This window comes from Astatotilapia calliptera, chromosome 4, assembly GCF_900246225.1.
Source record: "Astatotilapia calliptera chromosome 4, fAstCal1.2, whole genome shotgun sequence".
In the NCBI taxonomy this organism is placed as follows: domain Eukaryota; kingdom Metazoa; phylum Chordata; class Actinopteri; order Cichliformes; family Cichlidae; genus Astatotilapia; species Astatotilapia calliptera.
In genome coordinates this window covers 16,975,819-16,987,181 of record NC_039305.1, presented here as the reverse complement: position 1 = coordinate 16,987,181, position 11,363 = coordinate 16,975,819, and the positions used below count along the sequence as shown (strand labels likewise).

Genomic DNA, 11,363 nt, shown 5'->3' with positions numbered 1-11,363 from the left:
ACATGCATTTTAGGTTAGTTGCTGACTTTAAATTGGTAGTAGGTGTGAATCTATTCCTGTAGCAAAGAAGTGAGTTCTTGTGTGTGTTTTTTTCCGCCCTTTTGGTTCAGTGCACCTCTGTTTGACTGGATATGATAAACATCTGAATAAGCTTGATGAATGACATGCTAGAAAATTATCTTCTATCACTTAATGTCACTCCTGCCACCAGTTAGACACAGATGTGCACTTCAGTAAATGCCAGCCGTTTGTCTACTTGGAGTGAAATGGTTTTTGAAGTGATCAAACAGTGCAACAAATCAAACCTGGGCACAAAGTTTGAAGTAGAAAGTAGAAGTTTTAATGATTTCAGAAAAACAAAACACACGAATGGTACAAAGTATTACTTCTGAAAACAACAAGCAATACCCATCACCACACACATTTTTAACAGGGTCGTGTTAGGCACAAAGTGGGTGGAAGGTGTAGAGTGTGTGTGTGTGTGTTTGTCTAATAACCTCCGTTAGTATCACTGATTGAACCCATCACCAAACCCTTGTCCATACCATCTCCTTATTCTTCCTCCCTTGCAAAATGCAGCTTTAGGATCTCTCTATAGCATCATGGCAAAAATAAATACCGTTGAGTCACTTTACCCATCTGCCATAGTGCTTCTACTTCATCTGTGTCAGTTCAGTGTTACGCTAGAGCAAGGAAGGAAGCATCAGGAGGTGTTTCAGACATGGCGGGGATATATTTTATTATTCTAATGCCCTTCTCTCACTTTGCATCTGGTGTCTGGTCCTGGAACAGCCCAAGTCATTTCAGAAGGAGCTTGGCATGGCTGAAGTGGCCCAGGTTCTCGCAAGACTTGATCCAGCGCTGGACGTTAGCCGGAGATGAGGAGGCCGAGCCGCTCTGCAGCACGCAGCAGTAGCAGGCGACATCAGCCAGGGAGAACTCTGGTCCGGCTAGCCAGGGGTTGGAACCCAGAGTTGAGTTTAGGGCCCGCAGAACAGTGGATCGCTCTTTGACACTGCCCTCTGCCAGCTGGAAGAAAGCCGTATCCACCCAGCTGTCCACCAGGGTAGCAACAGCGGGGTCACTGGGATAGGGGGCAAGCAGCTTAAAGAGGAAGCGTGCTATGTTGCCCTCACCCTCAATGGGACACATGTTCTTGATGCTAAACTTCATCTGTGGTTTAGGAACTGTGGATGCAGAAGAGAAATGAGGTCATAACTTTTAGACAAATGGTGTCAATATAAAGATTAAAACATCTGCTTTTGTAGGGCATGGGTCTAAAAAGTGAAACCAACACTTAAGTGCCATAAACCCACATTCTTTCTAATGACCAGGAGGGGGCGGCTGTATAAAAAGATTCTATGAAAAGAGTCTGTGGGAACAAAACTCAACTACTCACTGGATCTTTGACCTCAGTAAACACTTTCCTGATAGATTTATGGGTACAATTTTTGTTTTAATAGGACATGCTTCTAATTTTTCTAGTTCAAGTAAAGAGTCAAATATACAAAACAGCAAAGTATGTTGATGGTAAGTCACAATATGGGCGTGCAGCATTCCCAGACTTCACTGCATTAGAAAACTGAGGTGTTTTTGATAATGAATTCATTATCTGCATCTCATAAATGACGCATTGCTTCCTAATTATACACTAAAGAATAAAGTAGCTGAACGCCTACTCAGAAGACTATGTCTGATTGCAGTTGTTTTTGTTTGTTTTAAAAATACCCTGACATGGTTATGGTATGATAATTGGTTTCATAGTATTAGAAAAACTAGAATTCTATGAAACAAGCCACCCACATACTTTCACAAGACATTACATCCAAATTAAACTGTATCAGCACTGCCTTGCACCAGCACATTAAAGTGAGCAAGGACACAGGGCCATGTACAATGAACATATGACCACTACTGTTTTAGGTTCTTGACTTTCTAGAACTTCTAAGTAGGATTTCTAAACTGATTCTTTGGAAGAAACCAGAAAAACATCCTCAAGCATGTGTGACTGTTCAAATCTGACACTCAGAACAATCCATTATTATTATTATTATAATGTGCAAAAGTGCCCAGGTGACCTCACCATCTTTCCATATGAGGGTGAAGCCCAGCTGAAACATGTGGCGGGCGTAGCTGTCTGTGTGCCGTGGTCCGAGGCAGGACAGAAGCTGTGGTGGCACACTGGCAACAGAGGAGTGGACGTGGACAGTAGAGAGCACTCGATAGTGCTGACAGAGCAGGCTGTGGAGCATCAGCAAGGTCAGGGGTGGCTGCACCGGGTTGGCGTTTATGACGATATCACGGAGAGCACCGAGATCCTGGTCACATAAAGATAGGCTCTGCTATTATGACACCACTACAGCCTGCACATACAGCTAATATTCAGTCTATACCCTAAGGTAGGCTTAAAAGGTAAACTCAATTATAGCCAGGTTGAGCAGGTTAACAGTATAAAAACCTGGAATGACAGAGGAGATGTGATCAGGAAGATGGATAAGAAATTACTACTACTGGCAAGAAAAGGCAGTAACAGTAAAGCATTCAGTTAAAATTACTGCCAGTGAGTAGTTTGAAAGAAATGTTACCAGTAGCGACAAACAAAAGACAAAAAAAGATTTTTTTTTTATACCTTGCCCAGTACTGTGTCCAGGTCTGTGGTGTTTTTGAAGGTTGTGGAGCACTGGGAGGAGAGGCTGCTGCTGACTGTCAGGTCCAGATCGGCATCAGGGGTCATCACCGTCTTGGCCAAGCCCTCCACAGCTGCTTTCAGCTCATAGAGTTTTCTCATGATCTCATCCTGCCGGGCCTCCAGAGCTTTGACGGCTGGGTCCACCTCGCCATTCTGAAGCAACACAGAAAAAACAAAAAAACAACACTGAATCTGGCTTAAACCACCCAGTCACATGAATGACTAATGTAAAGCAAACAAATACTGGCGACTACCCCTTATCCTCCTATGAGGCACACCTATGGTACCAATTTGAAGCTCCTATGTCATTCCATGTAGTAATTACTAACAGCTGCTTTGACAAAAAAAAAAGTAGGAAAAAAATGGCCCATAATTTGCTATACTTTTAGTATGCTTAATTTGTTGTTTTTAAACTAAATTTTGATCAGTTTTACAATCAAAATGTTGTGGTGACTCAACTCTGCAGAGGTAAACAGAGCTGAGTGGTTACTCAGTCAGCTATTTTCAAGATACACAAAGACTACACATCTATCTGAAGTCTGACTACAAGTTTATATGTCTGGTTAATGCATAACACCAGAAATCTCTAAGGACAGATGAAGTTCAAATTCTCTTCATGGCCTCAATCTCATCACATAAACATCATTGAAATGTGCAAAGAAAACATGCTATACATTCATGAAAGCCATGCTGTGAGTCATGAATCAACAGAATCGTTTATGCTCCACTGCAGATGCTGAAAGTGAAAGCAAAAATATTACACTATCAAACCATGGGGGGTTTACAGCTGGTTCTATTGGCCATTTTGGATCTAAACTGGTCCAGCCACTGAAATAGCATGCCTCCATGATGATCAAACAAGAAAAATCTATAATTAACCAACAGTAAAATTAATTAAAATGAAAAATCTCTAATTAAGATGACTATTCAGTAACACGTAAATATGGGTTCAATATTACTTGCTGGTATATAGCTGCCTAGTTAAGTCTATAACGATGAGATAATTACATCTATGATAACATTAAGTTTGTAACCAAACGTGACTGCTGCAATTTCCCCAATACAGTGTCATGAACTTGCAGATGAAACAGTACGGTCGGTGCACCCCCACAAATGAAGAATGGTCTCAAATAAAGACACAATCCTGATCGATTACATTAAAAACAATGTCACAGACTGGAGACAACCTAACCGAACCGTTTCACTACTGCATGCCGTTTAATAATCTTGATGTAAAACAGCGGAGACACGCTGTAGTTGTTGCATCAGCCTAAAACTGAGATTACTCCCTGACAAGCTAAGTTAGCTAGCTCGGCTACAGACAGCTCCAGCTAATATCGCGTCCGAGAAGCGCAACTATGAATGGAAACAACGAACAGGGAGAGGAGCATAGCTCAAGCGAAAGAGTTAATAATCATAATCATAATAATAATAATAATGATAATAAAAAGAATAAAATTATAACTTCGAAATGTGATTAGTTACCTGAAGCGCGTGTTCGGGGGTGCAGCTTTTTCCTTGCTGCGCGTGGATATTTGGTACCTTGTACATGCAGGTGGGCAAATCAATCTTTATGTCACCCCCACAGATGGGCTTTACCTGGTACATGGGCATGGTGGAGGAAGACAGAGTGTCACAAAAGGCTAAAAACAAAAACCCGGACACACAAGTCTTGTTGACAGGCAGCAGCAGCGGCAGGGACTACCACAGCTCACGGTGACACGGGAAAGAGGCCGGGGTGACGTCATATCCGGTGAAATCAAAAAGACGTTTTATTTCCGTTTTCTAATTTTATTATTATTATTATTATTATTATTATTATTATTATTATTATTATTAGCCATTCATAAGCCAAATTTCCAGTTGTTATAATAAACTTCTGACAATGACTCTACAACTCAAAATTTCAAGCTATTTTCTCAGTTTCACGTTAATTTGTATTTACAATACAGGGAAAAAAGCTTACATATGTTTCAGCTTCTAACAATAGATAAATAAATAAGTCGAATTCAAAATTTCGACTTACTAAGTCAAACATATGAGAAAATAACATCAAAATTGTGAGATAACAACCCACCACTGAATTTTATTTATGAGGGGGTTTTTTTCAGGTTATTTTTCTTATGCTGGATTCCATGAAATAGAAACCAAAGAGCCACTTTCATTATTCATAAAACAAAATTTATATGACAATATTAGATCATGAAGAAAAAAGTTAATGAATTAATGTAGAAAATAATTTTAAGAAAAATCAAATATATATTTTAAAAAAGCTTATGTCAAATTAATTATAATCACTCCATAAAGAAAATATTTTAAAGGATTTTTCAACTACAGGCTTCAGCTGGTTTACTGCAAGGCCAGCCATAAATCTATACAAAACTTGCATTTATGTTAAAAAAAACAAACAAACAAAAAAAAGCAAAACACTTCCCTAGTAAAACGAAGAGAGTCCAAATTACAATTTTCATCACACATTCAAAATCTGATTGCTTTTGCTGACAAATGTGGTAATTCAATCTTCTTACCAGCTGCACATATTATTCCAGAGAGGCTGCACTGATTCACAATGGAAAACCGTTATTCTAATTTTCAATATCATTTTCACAGAACACATAATTATTCACATCCAAATTAAATCTCAGATATGAGAATTCATTAGATGGGTAAATCTTATTTGGGATATTGAAGCTCGTCTCTTTCACCTAAGGAGGGAGAGAGAGATATATACTTTCTTCTCAGCACTTTAACCTCTTCAACATTAAATTCCTCCATAATACTGTTCTTTCTAAGGAACTAGGATAGATTATAAGTCTGTTGGTATAATTACTATCACATAAGTCAGTTCCTGCTATGCAGAGCTTTCTCAGACCAGGGGAAAACTATTATTGTTGAACTCAAAGAGGGTTGTATGGCTTTAATTAGAGCAGAAATTTCTCACAGGACACCTCATGTTGCAACAGACTGAGCTACATGCAAAAATCCTTTTAGCTCTTTATTCATCTTTGTGCAAAGGTTTATTTGATTGTTTTGCCAAGTAGTGGATGCCTTTAATTTTGTGTTCTGTTAAGATGATCTCACACTGCTTCAATAATGCTCCAGAAAGGACAGTCAGGGACTGATAATGTTCCATTGTGTGGTTTAATTTTAATTGCTGAAAAATGAAACAGTTCCCAATCAGATGCTTTCCAGACGTATTACCTGGCCATGTTTTTATCGCCACTGTTTAATTTTACAGAAGTACAGTTTACTCCTCTTTGAAAATCTTGTTAAATACATCAATGTTTGTCATGTGTACAGAAAATGGTTCATAAACAGGCATTTACTCTGTTTATCACTGGGATAAGTAGAAGTCACAAATGACAAGATGTTTGACTGTTTGACATGATTGTATTAATCCTTTGAGAAACAGTTCTTTTGGCCAGTCTGCATTTATTTAAAACACTGTACCCATCCATATCAGAGAGCACAATACATCGGATATGTTCAAATGTCAGCTAAAAGATGGCTGAATGATAATCAGTTTTGTCACCATTGATTTAAAATTCTATGGTGCACATTTTTCTGCGTGAATAATTCAGTCAGTGTTAAGTTGGCTTAACAAACAAACAAACAAACAAACAAACAAACAAACAAACAAACAAACAAACAAACAAACAAACAAACAAACAAAAAAAACGGGTCAGGTACAAGGATTGGACCTAAAATGAGTGAAATGTCCAAAGAAAATACTCTGAAGGAGCTTCAGAAAGTATACTTGTAAAAAAAAATTACAAGAAATTCTGGCTCTTTGGAGACGAAATATGAAGAAATAATTAGTGGCTCAAGACTTTTGCATAGTTCTGAATACAAACAAAGGTGGTGATTAGAGGCAACAGTACCTGAAGAGTAGCTCTTCTTCTTCTACATCTAAGAGTTTTACATCAGTTGGGATTTCTTAATGTTTTTGAGTTGCATCATAGGCCCTTTCTGCATAGCCACCCACCATTCTTATTCTTTGCGTAATGCTTTCTGTACAGTTTTAACAAAAGTCCAAATGCTTTTAAATTTTCATGCTTTCTAAAGATCAGCTTCATTCTCTCTACTGATTCCCCACATTGATGCATATTTTGAAACATCCCCTCTTTTTCCCATCTCCCTTCGCCCCTCAAATCATATCTCTTCTTACATCTTTGTATTTTCTGCACAAGATACTGATTAGATTTAATGTTTGTGTTTCCCAAAAATGATAACAGTGTCTCGTGAAAACTGAACTCTTTAAGTGCATCGAGTTCTTAATCTGCTAATAAACATCTGTTCTTTCTTTTTGGATCCCCTGCTTCTTACCTCTTCTACTTTATTTTGTATCCCAGTAACTACTTCCATCTGTAGCCACTGAAAACTTCCTCAGTGTGCTGTGAAGACCATGTTTTCCTCAAATGTTGATGTTGAAGCAACGATGAATTATCAGACAGTATTTCAACAAGCTAAAAATGCTCCCGTTTTAGGTTTTGATAGACCTAGTGAGTTACTATAGGCCTGTATGAGTATTTTCCTTTCTCTTACTTCCACTATGAATTCGAATGTGACCAAATTCACTACAGATTGAAAACATCTGACGTTCTTTGAATCAATGCAGATGACTGGCAATCAATCCACTGTTGAACCTATTAGCTCTGTTTATATATTGTTTGACTCTGTGTATCATTTCTGTCTCCATCATTCCTTTACTTAGGTCTCATTTTATTGCTTAAATTGATGTTACAAAGTTCCAAGTATTTTCAAGCATCTCTACTGATGTTACATTGGTCAGATATTGCTTATTTAAGGTATTTGGTAATAAACATGACTATTATTCTAACCAAAATTGTTATTTAATCTTCTCAATAATCAGTAAATAATCTAGACTGTGCCACATCAGATTAAGTATATTAAATCCACTCGTTTTGATATGCAGTAGAGGGCGCCATGGTATAATTTCTCATAGAAGTTTACTGCAGGTGGTCAGTAGCCAACAGACTAGCTGCTCATAACGTTTTGACTCATTAGGCTACAGAAATATATGCTGCAGAAATATTGTTATATAGGATATTTCTCTTGTGTTTCTGTTGTCTGATCCTCTAATTTTCTAGGTTTATTGTGCTTTTTTCAGTATTCATAAGTCCTTATTCAAGATAGTTTACACACTTTTTTTTTTGCAAGAGCAATGTGAAAAAGTATCTAAATCAGAGGATGGTTATACTAAGTAAAAAAAATGGGAGCAATGATTTATGCCAAACATTTCTCAACTTTTTAGCTTAAAAATGCATATTTAAAGCTAAAGCATCTATCTCTCTATCTATCTATCTATCTATCTATCTATCTATCTATCTATCTATCTATCTATCTATCTATCTATCTATCTATCTATCTATCTATCTATCTATCTATCTATCTATCTATCTATGGTGTAAATTTAATTCATCATTACAGTGATTTTACAGAAAGTTGAATGTATTTCAAAAATATGGTAACATTCTGTTAACAGCAAAGCATTCTGCGATTTGCAGAAGAACGAGAGGATGAGGCTGGGTAGAAAAATTTCTGGGCATCTCTGCCCATTATGTAGGACTTACTGTAGGGGAGACCGGGGATAGTTGTAACGTGGGTCAGTTGTAACACTTCCAGTTTCTCCAATCAGGGCTAAGTTTCAAATGATGTGACTCATCCTGTGCATGCCCAATTCAGTTCTGCTATCACATGTGAAAAATCAGCACATTTTGTCAAACACAGACAATTTAACATGAAAAAAAGTAATTTGTATGCCAAAAAGTAAGTTTTTCTACTTTATTTCAATTTGTAATAGCATTATCTGCTTTGCAGTTAAACTCATCAAACTTAAATGATGTTATTTGAATGTCTATGGGGATATATTCTGTGTAGGTCTTTAGTGCTAATGTTTTAGCCGTTGGCTGTAATGTTGGCTAGTTCATGGCTATAGGAGTCTGGGTCAGTTGTAACAGCAACAGTCTGGGTTAGTTGTAACAATAATGCAGATGTTACAACTTACCACACTATTACTTTAACTTATATTAAACAAGTTGGGGCAACGACATCAGCAGAGAGAGGTTCACTGGTCGCTTTTGTATATGCGGTTAATGCCATTGGCAACACAATTCCTCCACTGTTTGTGTTCCAACACATACATTATGCAGACCACTGTGTCAGAGATGGACCAGTAGGAAGTACTGGTAGTGGAAATAAGTCAGGATGGGTGCAAGAAACAGATTTCCTCATCTTTCTGAAGCACTCTGCAAACCACACCAAGCCATGATAAAAGTAATGGAATTGCGATGCTGGTGAACAACTACATTTTTTCAGCTTCATTGTTATGTTCAAAATTGGTGCAAGAGTTGTAGGTTATAATGCCCACTGAGCCAATGAGGCCAAACTCAAGGAAGACCAACCAAAATTAATGAAATATTCAGTTGCAGAAAATTCCATAATTTGACTTTTTTGGGGGGTTGGAATATGTTCAAAAGCTAGATTTCTGCATTCTGTCACACACACACAGAGCTACATAAATGGATGTAAGTGCATTCATGTGTTGAATAAACAAAGATTACATGTTAATGTTTTGTTAGTACCCTTATTTCATTGTGTTACATTTTACCCCAGGATATGTTACAACTAACCCAGACTATGGGGTTAATTGTAACATTTCACTCTTTGTGTTTGAGGCCATACCATGCAATGGGTAATTGTGCTGCAGAGAAAATAGCTGCACTATTTAATAGCAGAGACATGTAAATACTTTGCATTACATTTTGAATCCACTACCTTAAAAGAGCTCCAATTTACAGACAGAAATGTCAAAAATGTTACAACTATCCCCGGTCTCCCCTAATTCATTCATCTGCCTGTCCTTTCGCTATACCTCTTTGTTCTTTTAAACTCATTGTTGTTGATACTGCTACAGATCAGGACCTGGAGCTGGTGTGCTTTTCGTGTTAAGAAATGTATTGAAGAGATGCACTTTGAGACAAGTTTTTGATGTTTGCCATGTTTGTTTGTTTTTAAAATGTTGGTCACTCTCTCTATTTTGCTTCTTGAATTATTTTAGGGATCTAATGTTTCCTCACCAGTAGGATTGCAGCTGACTTTGTTAGGGTTTTCCACTAATACACTGCATTTCCGTGGGAAATGCAATCATTGTTTTTAGGAAAACAATATTAAGACTGTTAATATGTCTGTAAATGTAAACATTATCTTTTAAATAAATGTCAACATTTAAAAAAATGCTACAACACATATGGGACACTTATACACATGATGAGTATTAAGTATTTGTTATGTCAGCTACTACATTTTCACAAAATAATTTACTGGGGAAATTACACTATTACTGTAAAAATCTGTTGTAAACGTTACAGTAAAACTAGATATATACTGTAAAAGCACAGAATTACGGTAAAAATTGCCTAAAACAAACTCACTAAATGGATAGTGCAGAATTTAAACTATTATTTCTTTAAATGCTGTAACTAGAACATTGTACTGACAAAAATAAAAAATCCTCCTGTAAAATAAAATAGTATAAAACTGTCAAATAAATTATAGTATGGTGACTACATTTTGCAATATAGTCCTGGCAAAATGATAGGATTTTTACCGTTTTTCTTACAGACTATGTCTCTAGAAATCTTTAACTATTTGTTCAACATTTTTCATTTGTGAATATGTGAGTGCTATGTGTTGTTTCCTTTTTTGTATGTGTCTCATTCGACACCAGGACCTTTGTAATCTCGGGCTAAAAAAACAAAAAACACCCCAGCTTTATTTCTACAGCATCAAACGTGTGACACCAATCAAAATCAATTTGCCAAGTCTAGCCAGTGTCATTCGATCTCAGGTGATCTTTTGCGTCAGTCAAACCTAGCAATACAATCCATTACCAGGAAGCAGTCGAGGAGCCCACGACATTGACGCACACCAAGCTTCTCCTTTGACTTGTCCCCTTGCAGTCACCTTCTTCACTGTCACCTCTCTGTCAGAGGAATCTTCTTAGTACTGTTTCACACTTTAGCAGCATCCTTTCCTCTCCAGCCACTGCCCCCAGAGATGGTTAATGAAAAACAGCACGATTGAGTTTAATGTTGCAACTACTTGTTAATCCTGAATAATTCACTATTCACTGAAGTCTGACAACAGAGAGGGAAGAAGGGGTTGAGTGTTGAGGTGAAGGAGTGGGGTGGTGTTGATGCAAACCTGGCACTAATCCTGATGTAATAGTCAGATCTGATGGCCTATAAGACCTGAGCTCGAAATTGAGACTATAGTCTCTTCTTTTCAGAGGAGGAACTGAAACCTGACAGTTCACAGTGGTTTTTTAAGTCATGTTGAACAAGGGAGTCTGTCAGGCTGTAGATAGTATGAGATTAAGGTAGGTGCTATCATATACTTAGGCCCAGTCCTGCTGAGCAGCTGACAGTGTTAAACAACAAGGGAATGAAGAGTTGGCAATGATTGCTTTGAGATGCTTATAATAACACTTTATAAATGTAGTGCATGCTTCAGAATAGGGGTGCATTTAGGTCAAAGAACAAATTGATCATGTCATAGCATCAGTTCTCACATTAGGATACAGGATACATTTCAGTAAACTAAAGTTTAAAAACTCATGCTTGGTGGTCTTCCCCTCAAAAATCACATGAAT

General features: G+C 37.4%; 1 protein-coding gene across 2 annotated transcripts; it reads right to left on the bottom strand.

Moving 5' to 3' along the window:
• Positions 1-317: 317 nt before the first annotated feature.
• aimp2 (aminoacyl tRNA synthetase complex interacting multifunctional protein 2) lies at positions 318-4,437 on the bottom strand. Of its 2 annotated transcripts, none has more exons than XM_026165134.1 (4): positions 4,175-4,437; positions 2,630-2,842; positions 2,084-2,318; positions 318-1,187 (listed from the first exon to the last, which is right to left on the bottom strand). In XM_026165134.1, the coding sequence occupies exons 1-4, from the start codon at positions 4,301-4,303 to the stop codon at positions 799-801; spliced, it is 966 nt and encodes a 321-aa protein (XP_026020919.1). In that variant the 5' UTR covers positions 4,304-4,437; the 3' UTR covers positions 318-798. The 2 variants fall into 2 exon arrangements, with proteins under 2 accessions (XP_026020919.1, XP_026020920.1); XM_026165135.1 differs by having other exon boundaries at positions 4,289-4,437.
• Positions 4,438-11,363: the final 6,926 nt, after the last annotated feature.